Consider the following 15,380-nt stretch of genomic DNA (forward strand, 5'->3'; position numbering starts at 1 on the left):
TTCCAGGACCGTGACAATGGAAACAGAGACTTTCTGGAATCACTACTTGTTTCATTTCTCCAAGAAAGGTTGCCCAATAATGTTTCATTTCCAAGGAAGGAAATAAATCATGGTGTGGTAAGCAGCACAGGGAGTTCTAAAGGCAACCAAACTGTTCAAACTTCTGATCCTGCCTCCCACAAGCTAGCTGTCCTCAGGCAAGCTATTCAGCCTCTCCAGGCTCAGAACACCCAGTCATAAAACAAGGACAGTAATAATGACACCACTCAACTTTTAGAGATGATTGTGAGGATTTCATGAGAAAAGGCAGACAAAGTGTCCCCCACAGGAATGGCAATTATGTATCCCTGATGCTGTTGCTCCCAACCTGGTCCATGGCAGACATCACTAAACCAATCACAGAAATCTCTTCTGATGAGATTGGACCATAGGGCTGCTCTTGGGTAGATTGAAACTGGCAATCTAGTTAGAGTCCATTTGCCCTCTCCAGCCTCCTGCATTTCCAGACACATGGAACTCAAACACTGCTATTAAAAAGAACGATCACTGGCAAGGTTCACAGTACAGAAATAGAGTGGTGGCCACATCCTGGGCCCATTTCTTGTGGTTCTTTCAAGACGTTGAAAGGCAGTCCCTGGTCCATCATGTAGATTCCAATTGGTTACTGGAACCTGACAGCTGTACTGCTGGCCCTTCATATCGAGTCTTTCAAAAGAGCTTATGAGATTAATATATTTGATTAATTTTTTAACTAGGTGAATAGTACATTGGCTGCTGGCATGCAGGCTTAGGCCCAGGACAGATAGGGCTCACTGACGCTGGCAGCCAATTTCCATTTCAATCAAGTGAGAGAGGAGGGAGGCTGAGAGTCAAAGCAAGTGAAACTTGGTTGAAAGCTATGGCATCTAGCGCCACCTACTGTTTTATTGCTTCATTGCCACCATTGCAGAGGTTATTATTTGGGAGTATTTTCATAATCTTACTCATTATATTTTCCATATATGATTCTATGTGTAAAAGCCACAGGTACTCATAGTATGAAGATGGATGGTAACATTTCCTTGGCATGTTTGGTTCATCACGCCCAGTGTATCAAATGTGCCCCTTAGCTTCCTCACAGCTGCTGCAAGAAGACCAGGCAAGTGACAGGTTGGAACTCCGATGCGCACAAGAAATGACTTCACAGGTAGCAGGGCATGGACCTGAGATTCTGACTCCACATCCCATTCTCTCCTGCATCTGCCACTTGCCCACTTCTGCTCTCGTTGACCCACCTGGGACCTGGCTCCCACCTCGTCACAGTGAGCACCACACCTTCAGGGCTTCACAGTTCTCCCTCTCAAAATGCCAGTGCGTGGTGTGAATGGTTCACAGAAGAGATAGAAAAGATAGCACTGTAGATGGCGCCCCACATAGGACACAACAGTGAACAGCCCTGTGAAAGCTCGTGAGTCTTTCTTCTGGATGTTGTCACCCCTTACCCCCTTCACTGCTGCTCCAAGGCCCATCCTCAACCTCGGTTACACATCATGGAGTCTTCTGTCTTCCCTCTGAGCCTCTCCAGGGCCCACCCTTCCATTTATCTTCCTTTTCAGCAAGGTAAACACCCCTCTTAGAAAAATGAGGAAATTAAACAATGTCTTTGCTTTCAGCATGAAGGATCAGGACGCTAAATTTTCAAGAGGCTTAGGACCTGAGGACCCAAGTTGTAAATGCAGAGGAACCAGGGTTTCAGCCTAGCTCTGCTTTTTGATCTGCTGCATAGATTTATGATTTCCTCTGTATTTCTATTTCTCCTTATATAAAAGCATTTGTTAATAACTATTTCATTAGATTATCAAAAGAAACAACTGAAATTAATGGAGTGAAATGTTAAGCATAGTGCCGAGATATGGTAATTTCTCAATAAATTGTTAATTTAGATAACTTCCCCCTTTAGCTCCAAACACCCTCTCCCAAGAGAGATTTCATACACTTAGAATAATGCATGAATGGTGTATCTGTCCAGAGTTGTGTACTGCTTAACTTATAGATCTTTGTGTGACAACATGCCAGGCTTGAAGACAGCAAGGCAAACAGTTAAAAGATGAGCCAGTAGTAACAAGGTGAAGAAAAAGGGTTGCACAAGAATGTCTTAGGAAGAGAGAGAAGCAGGTGCAAAGGCCCTGGAGTTGGAGGAGTAGAGTATACACAAATAAAATCGAGGAGCATTGGGGGACTGGACCACAGGGATCAGGACAAGGAAGGAGTGTAAGTCAGCACTGAAGGCATGAACCACATCACATAGAACTGTGAGTTCTCAGGAAGGATTCAGATTTTAGGAACAGTTGGGGACATTTTAAGGTGTATTAGGCAAGGAGTAATGGGGTTGGGTGTGCATTTGGGAAGGGTCACCTGTATGGACCATAGCCAAAAGGAAAAGAGCCATTGAGAGCTGTCTGTATCCAGGTGAGTTCCAGAGGTGGCTCACAGTAGTATAGAAATGACACTGGTGGAGATGAGGGGAGACAAATTTGACAGCTCCGTAAGGATTGAAGTCAACAGAGCTTGATGCATTAGCTCAGGAGTCAAGAAATTGCCTATTTAAAGCTTTTGTTTATTTTTGATGGGCATACAATTGTTCACTGAACTTTTGATGGAAAGGGCCTGAGAGTAAACATTTGGGATTTGCATGCATGCAGCCTCTGAGGCAACCACTGCTGGTATAACAAGAAAATATCCCCAGACAGTAGCACATGTAAGAGTATGACTGTGTTCCAATAAAACTTTAATTTACAAATGCCAGCCATGGGCTGTGGTCTGCTGAGCACTGGCTTAGATACGGACAGGAAAGGAGAACAAGATACTGAGATCTACTCCTTACTGTCTGGGGGGACAAACAAGTGGCTTGAGCTTTTGGATCCTGGGCTTCTACTTCAGCAAAATAGAAATAAGGAGGCTTCTTAAGATTTTCATGAGGATAGAATGAGGCGATATAAATAAAATGCCAGCTGTGGAGCAAACAAGAGTCGCCCACACAAAGCATGGAGAAGTGATCACTTCCTAGTGGATCACTCCAGAGGCAGGTGACACCTGTTTGTCCATGACTGGTGGTGCTAAGTGTGGCCGAGTGGTTAACGAAGAATCTAGCAGATCTTAGCATAATGAGGCGCCCTGTCCCTTTTATAATTAATAGTTAATTTGTCAAGTTAATCTTGAGACTTCAGAGCTCTCATCTCTTCACTCACTCAGCAATGGAAGGAGCTGAGATCCAGGCCCCGTTCAGGAGCTAGACATCAGGATCATCGATCCTTGCAGTCAGTGCCCTCGTCCTGCTGCAGAGGCTCCCCTGAGTTCCCACGGGAGACTTACTCATCTCTCTAGGTGACCCCTTTCCACCCCCAGTCCTTCCGGCCCTAAAACCCCATCTTTCTTTCTCCTGGGTACATAAGAAGACGGAGGGGTAGAAACCGAATCAAAGGATTCTGAAAGATGCACACTGACTTCAGGAAACAAATCCTTTAAAGAATTTAAAAGAATGCTTTATGTTTCGGTTTAAAGGATTAATGTGTGGGAAAGGCCACCAGATAACCCTATGGAGGCAGGCACCTCTCTTATATTCTATAGTCACAAATATAAATGCATAAAATACTGATTGTCCTTCAAATAAAAATGCCCATCACCACTATAAAACTATACAAGTTTAAATATTGGTGTGTAAACTAAGTCTTTCGCGTGTTCTTGCCAGAATTCTGTCCACTGCTGGCATATTTTGCTCTTCACGGTTTCTCCTTAATAAATCTGGAATTTCCAGGCATCTCGCTTGCTCCTTGGTGCTTTTTTTCAGCCTCCCTTCCCCTCCCCTCTTGATGGAGCATCCCAGATGTTTCCCTGATGTCTGTATCAGCCCAGGCACATTTAGCAGGAATTCATTTCCATCTTAATCTGATTCTAGGAAGTAGATCATATTTTAAAGAGTAACAAAGATAGGTTTGGAACATTCTTTCATATAACACAGAGAACAACAGATAGTTAGAAGATTGGCTTTCTGGCTGTGACCTTCAACAAATCATTCTGATTTTATGCCATATAAAATTCTTTATGATGAGCACCAACAAAATTCAATGGATGAGCTTGGAAAGTAGCATCTGTAAATTGAAAGCTAGCAAATGTTATTCCTTAGTCCTTAACTATGCAAAACAGGTTAGGGGTGGAGGAAGTCAAATAGAGTAGCTATTATAGCACCTGCTTTGTTGTTTCTTTAGTTTGAGTTCAAATCTAGGTTTTTGACGCTTGAAAGCATGTCATTTTCACCTTTCTAAATCTCCCTTAAACCCCCTATAAAATAAAAATAATAATATAGCAAGGATTAATGGAATCAGGCATTTCACCCAAGAATGCACTTAGGATTGTACAAGACACACAGACGAACGGTGGTGTTATGGGTAGGGTTTGTAAAGCCAGTTCACAGATGGGTAAACTGAAACTCAAGGAGAGAGGGCAATTCATTCAGTGTATTTCAACTCCTAAGTTGCCAGGATTCAAGCTGGGGCCTTTCTGACAATAATGCTTTTTGCATTCATTTCTGCTTCTTCCCACTTCTCAGCTGCCAGATTAAAGCAAATAGCTTCCAGTTGTTAGTGTTTAAGGAGCCCCAGTGTGTGAATATTAAATATGATAATATCTACTAGAAAATACCACATCTATACAAGGCTCCACTTACTCGTTACCTTCCTACATCCATTGGTATTTAACCTGATACATTACAAGATATTGCATGATTTCCTCACAGTTCTGTTTTCAAGGACTTGTGATCCTTCAGAGAAAGGACGCTGTCAGCACCTGCTGCAGGAGAGGTGAGCAGGGCAGAGATTTGACTCTGTTTTCCAGGAAACAGAGCCTGGAGTCGCCACCCACTCTCTGCAGAGCAACAGAAAAACTGAAGGCTCTGAAGGCCAGTGCCACATCACAGGAAAGCAAGGACACGAAAGGAAAGTCAAAATCAGCCGTCTCCAAGATGCCTTTTATGTAACCAGTCTGGGAGTGGTCAGAGAGCCCAAGACAAAGGAGCTGCTGATGGGATTCTGCTCGGACCTGATTTTCTCCTGATTCATCATTAATTTTTTTCTGGATTTCCTACAGTGTTCATTAGTTGGCTTCATTAACAATAATAAGATCTTAAATGTGGAGATTTTCTGGAAATATGTGCTTGGATAGGGAGATACATTAATCAGTGTCAGCAGGAAGTGTAAAGATCTAAGGACTGGGGATCCAAGACAAGCAAGTTCTGATGGAGGCCAAGGTGGCTCCCTGAGAACTAACACATAAAATGCTTCCTATAGGAAGAAACTGAAATATGTAGGATTCTGGATACCCTAGAAACATGGTTGTTATATTTGCAGCTGAAATGCCCCCCAAAAGCCCATGTGTTAAAGCCTCGCCTTCCTGCTTGGCACTACTGGGAAATAGTAAAAGGCAAGTGAGAGGCACTAATAAAAGGTGGGGTCGAGTGGCAGGTCTTCTGATCCCTGGGGGTGTGTCCTTGCAGCCAAGACAGAGAACCTACCACCTCCCTTGTTCTCTGTTTAAGTTCCCCACCATGAGGTGAGTACTTTTGCACCACGTCCATGAGTGCTACTCCAGTAGAGGCCCAAAGCAAAAAGGCTCATCCATCATTGACTGACCCTCCCAAATCTTTGAGCCAAAATGGATTTTTTCTCTTTATAAATTGATTGTCTCAGATAATTGTAATAGTGAGACAAAGATAACATGGTGGTTTTTGAGAATGACTTTGGAGGAAGAGAAGGATCTATCCCAATTCTGGACTTATCTTAAGCCACGGAAAACTCTAAGAACTTCAGACTTTGGAACAAAAGGAACAACCGAAGTTACCATCTGTGAGGGGGGACTTAATTAACTTAGAGGGAGGGTAACTACATAGTACAAAAGCCACCTAGGGACATGGCATTTGCCTAAACTATAACCCCCTAATCATCTGCTTTTGGTGCTTGTTTCCATTTCTTGAAACCCACAGAGAAGAGATTCTTGCAAATTATGCTCCCCAGGTACCCTGATCAGGGACTTCCAAGAAGGTTCAGGGAAAAGGTGGTAGCGGAAAGCAATTGGAGGTGGGAGGAGAGGAGAAGCCAGGGAGTCTCCTCCTCCTCTCTCACTCAGCACCTGATGCACCAGCACTAAAAGTGAGTCTCCTCAGAGTGTGATCTCAGCCCAACAGCCGGATTCCAGGGCTGGCGGAGACTTCCTCTTCCCTTGGCCTTTGCAGCCCTGGAAGTGGCTTCCTTGGTGTTTACTGACCTCTAGCTTTTCTCGCCATCTCTATTTGATTCTTCAGGCTTTCCAACACCTTCGTAACTGCTCTGCACTATTAAATTCTATCTATTGAACTACCTGACACGAGCTCCAATTTCCTGCCTAGACCCTGCCTAATACAGTGTGTTAAAATAAACTGTTAACTTACATCATTCAAGACACTTAGATGACTCAATTTAAATCATCATTAAATATTTATACTTTGCCTGCACTGAGAGAAGTAGTCAAAACTGCTGTGCAAACATGAAAAACACTATTATTTTGTTAGAATAAATATAAATTACATCAAAATTAGGAAAAAGCATAACCAAAAAGTCTTTTAATTACTTACAATTCCACATCCTGTAGAACATCCTTATAAATGGCTTTCACTTCCAGTTTATTATATTCCTGCATAAACCCCTTGTCATATATCAAAATTTCAAAGCACCATTTGAAGGAGATAGAAGTTTCTACAGGGCTTACGAATATAGTCTTAATACTCTTGATGCTCTAATTTCTTTACATTTTATGACATGCATTTTTCACTTCAAATAATATTCTGTACCACCTTTCTACATCAATAAATGAACACGCACAGAAATATTGTGATAACAACAAAATTCAAATATTTCATATGCCATTGCCAGGCTAGACCATCGCTTATCCTCCCAGCGCTTGTTGCTGGACATTTAGGTGTTTTTCACTCTTCACACTGCAGTGATATACATCCTCATGGGTAATCATTTCATCTTTGCTGCATTGCTTGGATAGAAGTAAAATTACTGGGGTATGGAGATATATAGAGTTATGTCCCGCTTAATGGTAGAGGCACATTCTGAGCAGTGCAGTTAGGTGATTCCGTCATTGTGTAGGCATCACAGAGTGCCCTTGCACAAATGTAGATGATGTAACCTATCACACAACTAGGCTATGTGGTGTGTCTGTGTGTGTGTGTATGTGTGCCTGCGCGTGGTACTAGGGTTTGAACCCAGGCCCTTCACAATGAACCACAGCTTCAGCCTTTCAGTGTTTTTATCTAGATGCAGCATCTCATTCAGTCACTAAAGTGCCCAAACTGGGCTCTAACTTGCAGTCTTACTGCCTCTGCCCCTCAGAGGCAGACACCACTATGCCTGGTTTATCCTCCCAGGTAGTGATGCACAGTATGGTCCTGTAAATGCACAAAATAATAATGTAATATTTTATTACCATTATGTACTATACCTAACTGTTATAGCATTATGTACTATACCTAACTGTATGCACTTGACTTTTATACAGCCAGCGGCCCAGTGGGTTTGCTAACACCAGCAACACCGCGAATGAGTTGTGCACTGCACTGTGATATCGCTATGCAACAGGACTTTTCCAGCTCCGTTCTGGTCTCATGAGACTGCCAGTCAGTACATGGACTTTCCTTGATTTGAAGGTCACTAGATGGCAAATGACTGCTTTTTAAACTTTGGCAAGCATACTCCAAATTGCCCTCTAGAGGGGTGGTAGGAAGAGGAATTTTTGGGATGTTTTGTAAATAATTAATTTTGTTAAATACTGTTTGCAAGTGTCTTAATAATTAAGACTTTCATTCAATGCCAATTGTTACAACTGTTTATTATCAATATAATTAAACATCGTTCACCTCAAAATTATCTTCGTGAGAGCACACTAAAATGCTGATGTAATCGTAGTTTGTGGACTAACTTTGTTTTGCTAAATTTTTATGCAAATTATCCAGCACCAACTCAGATCCACACAAATTCACTCTTACACAATGATAAGAAAACCCTGACACATGGGCAACTATTATTACGTGATGTCTGAAAAAAAAATCTTGAAAGTTAGACACAATCATATCATCTCATGAGAAAGGTGACACTGAAGGTGTTTAACCCACGATAGTTATTTCAGTCTGGTACCCAGTAGGGTTTCAACCATGTATCTTTAGATTATCTTGCAGGAAAATAAGTGCTTACTTTTCCTTTGTTCACAAATAGGTTTAGTTCCCAACATCTGTTAAGAAAGTTACTTTGTTTCTGCATGGAAGGTCTAATACTCCAAAAAAAAAGTAAGATTAACAAAGAAAGTCAGTCTTGATTTCTAATATTTGCTGTCAAGGTGGCCAATCCCATTGTTTTTGCTACAAATGTAAACAAAAGACAGCTGATCTTGATCTCCCATGATGGGTAGAGGAAGGGAAGAAAGACTGGTTGAAATAGTTTTTGGTCTTTTGCTTGTCTCATCATTCCCAAGGAAGGCACACAGCTCAGATACAGATCTTGAGTTTCCAGGGAATAAAAGACCCAGTTCATGCTGCTTTAAATAATAAAGCAAAGGTGCACTTAAAAATCCAAGTTCTAAGTTTGGTCACTTAAACAAAGCCTCCTGAGACTGATTCTCCTCTCTGTCTCTTCCCACATCTTCTTATTCCTAGACAGGTTCTTCTCATGCGCACAAAGTGTTGCCAGCAATTTCCAGTTTTCACAATCAGTAAAGAAAGACAACATTTCTACCCGTGTCTCCTAGAGTATCTTCAAATTAACCTTCCAAAGAGCTTCTGGAAAATGTCTATTGCATCTCATTGCCCAGATTGCATCGATGACCAGCCCTGAACCAGCTGCTGTGCTGAGTAGTACTGTGGGCTGTTTGGCCTCAGTCAGTCCTTCAGGGTCAGCCCTGCTACTGGCACCTTTGTGTCCTGCTTATAAAAGTTTTGAGAAAGTTCTCCTGCAAACCTTCATATGCTTCCTTGAAGACAGTTCTCTCTGCCATCTTCACCCGTCTCTCCAGATGAACACTGGGGGATTTTCCATCAACTCTCAGCCAAAGGATTAAAATACTTAGTGTACTTAGATGAGCAAAATATATCACCCTGTAATTCACTGCTAACCACAGCTGAAGAGCTAAATGATTTCACTGTTTCACATCCAGTTGAGCTGATTCAAGTCTGCCCCCACATACTTCTGCATCCAAATATAGATGTTCCTCAACTTACAGTGGAGGAGCATCTGATTAAACCCATTATAGATTGATATATCATAAATTGAATGTACATTTAATACACCTAACCTGCCAGACATCCTACATTAAATGTGCTCAGAACACTTACATTAGCCTAAAGTTGGGGAAAATCATCTAACACTAAGCTTATTTTATAATAAAATGTTGACTGTTTTATGCATCATATTGAATCTGGACTGAAGGAGATAAATACAATGGCTGTATGGTTGTGCCTTCACACCATCATAACATTTTTAAAACTCTTAGGGTAAACCATAGTAAGTCAAGGATCATCTGTACTTTGTGGAGGGGGTAAGAAATAGTTGTCATCACAAATGCATTAGGAAATTACCATGGATTCTTCACTCTGAATCTCATCTTCCTTGCATGGATTATGTGCTCCTTACGAGGAAAATAGAGGAGAATGAGGTAGACCAGACAGTCTCCACCTTCCTCTTTGTCCCACTTGTCATTTGCCATTTACCTTCCAGAAAAGCCATTCAGCTTTGATACAACTACTTATCTGCTTTCCAAAGCAACAGGCATCAGAGCCCCGTTTCCTGACATCATCTGCAAAAAAAAATCATTCCACCTCCTCCCACATGATGTAGAATTTCCATTAGTGGACACCCAACCACCTCTCACCTTGCCTTCAGAAATCACTGTTAGTTCAGTACAACCAATCAGCTTTTGCCAAATTTCAGTTTGCTATTTTAAAAATATCTTCTTTTATTATGTACATGATTTATACTTATTGCAAAATCATACAAAATACAAATCACCTGAAAAGATGTACTACAACTTGCTATAACCCTGTTTTCAGAGAGATTTGCTACATTCGGTGGCTGTGATCATTAATTGTGATGCATCAGTGTAACTGGATTAGGGAACACCCAGGAGATTAGACATTTCTGGGTGTGTCTGGATGGGTCATGGAGGCACGACTCTGCATGGTCTGTGACCCCTTCCCTCCAGCACTGCTCCCCTACATGCTTCTGGACTGCTATGGACTAAGCAGATTTGTTATGCTCTCCTTCTCTGTTGTTTCTGCCTTAGAGCCTGTAGACCATGGACCAGATTCTCTGAAACCATGAGCCAAATAAATCTCTCCTTCTTTAAATTATGGATTTTTCCCAGCAATGAGATAGTTGAATAACACAGGGGTTAAGTCCTTCTATGATTCTTCTTGTGTATATCCACATAGATCACTTTTCAAAAACAAAAGCACAATCATACTAAAAATATTATTTTGTGAAATGTCTTTTCACTCAAAAAACTCAAACATCTCAGTATATCAATAAATACACTTTTGTTCTTGCATTGCTATTAAAATTCATTGTTCCATAGCATTCTATTGTTTAGATTCTTCATAACTGTTTAGAATTTTATATTATAAGTAGCATTATGGTTAACAACTTTGTTGATAAACCTTGGTGCCCATTTAGGATACGGTAGACATTAGCCCTGTGTGCCAGCTTGCCTCTAAAAGCACTTGTTATGCATGATCACTGGTCCTTCTAACAAACTGACACAATGTATTGTCCTAGCAGCATTATCTGAGAGTGCTTATTTTTCCCATAGCTTCATAATATTTCTTTCTTATTTAAAATAATTTTAAATGCAGAAATTAATTCCAAGACAGGATAATCGATAATATTCCGGTTAATGTTTCTGATAACCGGGGGAACTAAATAAAGTGACTTATACTAAAATCTGGGTAAGTAAACTGTCTTCTTTATGTTGACTTGGTATCAATCTCTCATTGACGAAGTTGTGAATTGAGAGATTTCCCCTAGCCCTAGTCAATGAAAATAAACAGGAAAATAAGGGAAAACCTCTGAACAACTGACTGAATAATTCCCTCCTGAAGTCCTGCTATGAGGGAGCAAAAAGGGAGAAAGTATACTTGTAACATTTTGGTGACCAGATTCAGCACTTTAAGCTGCCAGTGACAATAACAATAATAATGGTTTTAGGTGTAATATTTTGCTTTTCTTTAAGCAGAGTGCTAATGAGTCACTTCCACTTCTTATCATGTGCTTGTTATGAGTCAGGACTGGAGAATTCACTTAATCTTACAGCAGGGTAAACATTATTCCCTGTTCTACTGAAGAAACTGTGGCCCAGAGAGCTTGAGTAATTTGTCCAAGGCCTCACAGCTAATTATTGAGCAGAAGTAAGATCAGAGCCCAGATTCACTTGTCCTGAAAGCCCCTGCTATGTCCCCTGTCACCTGGCTTGTCTTGATGAAGAGAGGGACTCCGCAGCCCAGAACCCTCAGACTTGGTCAGACATAGCTCTGAGTAGGATGTTGAAAATCCCCCCAAAGCTCGTGTGTTAAAGGGTTGGGCCACCGAGTGGTACTGTTGGTGGAGGCTTTAGGAAACAGGGCCTTGTGGATGGATGATCTTCAGGCCCCTGAAGGTGTGCCTCATGGAGGATTGTGGAGCCTTATCTGTTTCTCTTTCTCTCTTTTGCTTTCTGGCCATGAGGTGAGCAGTTTTGCTCCCACCATGATCTGCTACCTCAGCTATTGGTCCAAAGCAATGGAATTAACCAATTATGCATTAGATTCTCTAAAACTATGAGCCAAAATAAACCTTGTCTCTGTATAAGTTGATGGTCTCAGGAATTTGTCACATTAATGGAAAGCCACTAACAGAGACATCACAGATGAATATATCAGGCTCTGTTGCTGGATTCTGTTTGGAACAACAGCATTAATATTTCTTTTTCTCTCACTTTTTCTCTTCCCATCAGGCCTCAGACCAACCATTGAAGAGCATCAGATATATGGACAAGGAAATAATTAACCTCAAAAAAGACCTTATACGAAGCCGGTAGGTAAGCCCCACAAGGAATGACTTAGGGACCACCTGACGGGGATGAGCAGGCTGTGGAAGGTGTCTCCAAGTCCTTGCCTAGTTCTGATGCTCCCTCACCCTAAATAGTCACCAGAAGACTTACAAGAGAGTAGCCTTGTAAGGAGCAGAGGGAAATGTCTCTTTCTTGGTTGTATGAGATTTGATCAAAACATACAGTGACTGTTTAAAAAACTTACTGTAGTAAAAGGCACATTGCCCCCTGGAAATACCCGCCCTTCCTCCAAACATATTTATCCTATCATTTTTTCCACTTTCTGAATAAGCTCTGGATATTCCCTAGTATGAGTGTCTTTACAAGTTTTGATTAAAAAATACATTGAAAGCCGCTGCCTGGTGCTATCCGATAAAAGGTAGGCTCATGAAAATATTACAGTGTGTGCTCATTCATACTTAATCAACAAACCTGGTACTGTGGGACTTCTGACTCCTCCCCAAAGTCAAGATGACCAGGAAAGCTAACCATTTTTAATTGATTCAAGACAGTGAGGTAGCTAAAGACTAAGACATTCATTAAAAAGACTTCTAGAACTGCTTCACAAATTAAGAATGAAAGGATAGGTGAATTCAAAGATAGGGGAGAGTATTCTGAGGGAGATGAATTCCAATGTGTCTTTTAATATTATATATATATATTATATATATATATATATGTTATATATATATATAATATATATATAATATATATATATATATATTGTACCAGAAATTGAACTCAGGACCTCATGCTTACCAGGCAGGCCCTGGGCCACTGAGTTACATCCCTGGCCCCAGTTTTCTTATAAAAATATAAACATTCACCATGTTTTGCAATGACATCACATACTTTTCAGAGAGAAACTACCAGACCTATCACCAGTGTCTGGCCTAGAACTCCTCTGCTTTCCCTTCTGGTCCTGAATCTAACTCAACAGGACTCCTACATGCTCCAGAAAGTTTCCCTTTTATACTTCAGGCCCACAGGATGATAGCAGAGTCAGTTAGACTAGGTATCAAATACTGACCCTTCCATCTACCACCTGATGACACAGGAGGAGTCACTGCACCACCCTGGTCTCCCTGTGCCTATCTGTAAAATCAGAATGAAATGAGGTTGTTAGAAGAAGAGAGTGAAATGACGACCATACGGATCAATTCCTGTGACCTGGAATATCCTTCCCCATCTCACTCCTCCTACCTTCTTTCCTTCCCTTATGGTGTGAGCAAATTGAGGTCCAGAAACAGGTTTTGTTCACCTCTGCATGGTGAGATGAGATTTTGTGTTTCTCCCCATCCTTCAACTCTTTCCTGGAAGTTGGAACGTCCAAAGGTGGAATCATAAGGTAGGGCTTCAGAAGATGCTACTGGGGGCAGAGTAAGGACTGCAGATGTTTTTTTCTTTTTAGCACAAACACACAAAGGTGTTTAGGGAGCCATGGTGCAGGCAAAGGGAAGGATCAGTATGTCTTTGATATCACCCATTCTGAGCCAGTCCACAGTGAGGGACACACTGGGACATTTCCTGTCTCCGCCTCCATCATCCAAACCCCACCCTGCCCTGTCCTGTCCAACGGAACAGCAACTAACTGATGACTGACCCCAGGAGAATGAAAGCAATTTTAATAACATTTTATTTAACCCAATATATCCAAAATACTGTTTTTCACCATGTAATCAATATAAAAATATTTAATAAGATGCTTTTTACCTGTTATTTGGCACCTGGCTGTAATCCCAACACTCTGGGAACCAAAGGCAGAACAATCACAAATTCAAGCCCAGCCTGGGCACCTGAGCAATTTAGCAAAGTGCTTTCTCAAAGTTTAAAAAGTTTTTGCAAGGGCTGTGGATATAGTTCCAGGTGAAGACCCTGTTTTCAGTCTCCAGTGCTGGAGGGAAGAGTGATGCAGACAGTGGCTTTTCTGCCACCCTGCAGGTGGCCAGTGCAGTCTGTCACTCCTGCCAGTGACATTTACCACAGCTCCAGAACAAGTCAGAATTTAACATCTTCATCAGACAGGACCAGTCTGTCCCACTGCTGGACGTGAAGGAGAAATGTGGAAAAGGACATCCAGAAAAGTCACAAGCGAGAACCCACAAAAGTATGGACAGAATACTCCACCTGACCGCGTTCTTGGATCCTACCGATGTCTAAAGAATCAGCAATTCCCCATCAGAAAGAAAAGTCTTGTTTACCAAGGAAAAATCACCTCTCAGGAGTGCAAACTGCCCCACCCATGGGCCCATCTTCCAGTATTAAATGAGGCGAGTTATTAGCAAAGAAGTTGTTGTCTTTTCCACTTATTGTTTTGTGAGTCCATTTCACCTCCTATTAGAATCTAGCCCACCTTGAACCACACACCCTGACTGTCTCCTGGTTTTTATTTAATACTTCAGCCCTCTTATAATTCAATTGCACCATCTCTGGTTTCATGGCCAATTTAACATGATGCTAAAAAGAATAAAACTCTAACTGCTTTCTTCCTCGCCTGTTCTGCCAGATGTTCAGTGGCACTAAGCATCACACTGTGCACTAAGTTGCTGAATTTCTGCTAGCAGAAGTTGATCATCGGGGCCTTTGCATGGGCCCTGTACTTGGCCCACTCTTGAAGTGGATGACATAGTTTCCTCTGAGGTCACCAGTGCTTGATACTGCACATGTCTTTAGAAAAACAACTATTTCAGCAACAGAGAAAAGAAAAATGTTGAACCGGAAGCCATGATTTACCCATGGCAAAGTTAAATTAGGTATAGGCATTGGCAAATAAACAGTGAGGAATTACCCGCCAAATCCCCTCCACAGCAAACTGTGTCAGGATCCAGTTTTGCAAGTATTTAGAGATGTGAGACTTTGCTTCCCAGCGGGACTTGATAGACAGCTGAAGCAAGGCCATTAGAAATAAGGAAAGTGGGATTTTTGGCAAAGGAAGCAACTACTTCTGGAATGTTGAGTTACACACTCCTCTCTGCTGTGGTTCATATGAGTATCCTCCAAAGCTTGCTGTGAGAGATACTTAAGATACCAGGATGTGCATCCTCCAAGGCACTTGGGTTTCTTCTTTTTCCTGGATCTTTTGCTTTCTTGGTCAGGAGACGAGGGGTTCTGATTTACCACACCTACCAGTCACGTTTTGCTGCCCCATCAAATGCCCAAAGAATGGAGCCTCAGAGTTGTGGCCTCCGAAACCATCGGCCAAAATAAACCTTTACTCTTTATAAGTCAATGCCTCG

The 15,380-nt window shown here is 41.6% G+C and overlaps 1 protein-coding gene across 1 annotated transcript in view; it reads left to right on the forward strand.

The window, feature by feature from the left end:
* Positions 1 to 8,886: 8,886 nt before the first annotated feature.
* The window catches only part of Ccdc60 (coiled-coil domain containing 60), a 108,047-nt gene continuing 101,553 nt past the window's right edge, over positions 8,887 to 15,380 (forward strand). Inside the window, exons 1-2 of the mRNA XM_003477930.2 lie at positions 8,887 to 8,943; positions 12,049 to 12,128. Of these exons, the coding sequence (XP_003477978.1) occupies positions 8,887 to 8,943; positions 12,049 to 12,128 (137 nt within the window). The remainder of the gene's footprint in view (positions 8,944 to 12,048; positions 12,129 to 15,380) is intronic.

Source organism: Cavia porcellus, unplaced genomic scaffold, assembly GCF_034190915.1.
Source record: "Cavia porcellus strain 051 isolate PalLab524CR breed Dunkin Hartley unplaced genomic scaffold, mCavPor4.1 scaffold_16, whole genome shotgun sequence".
NCBI lineage: Eukaryota > Metazoa > Chordata > Mammalia > Rodentia > Caviidae > Cavia > Cavia porcellus.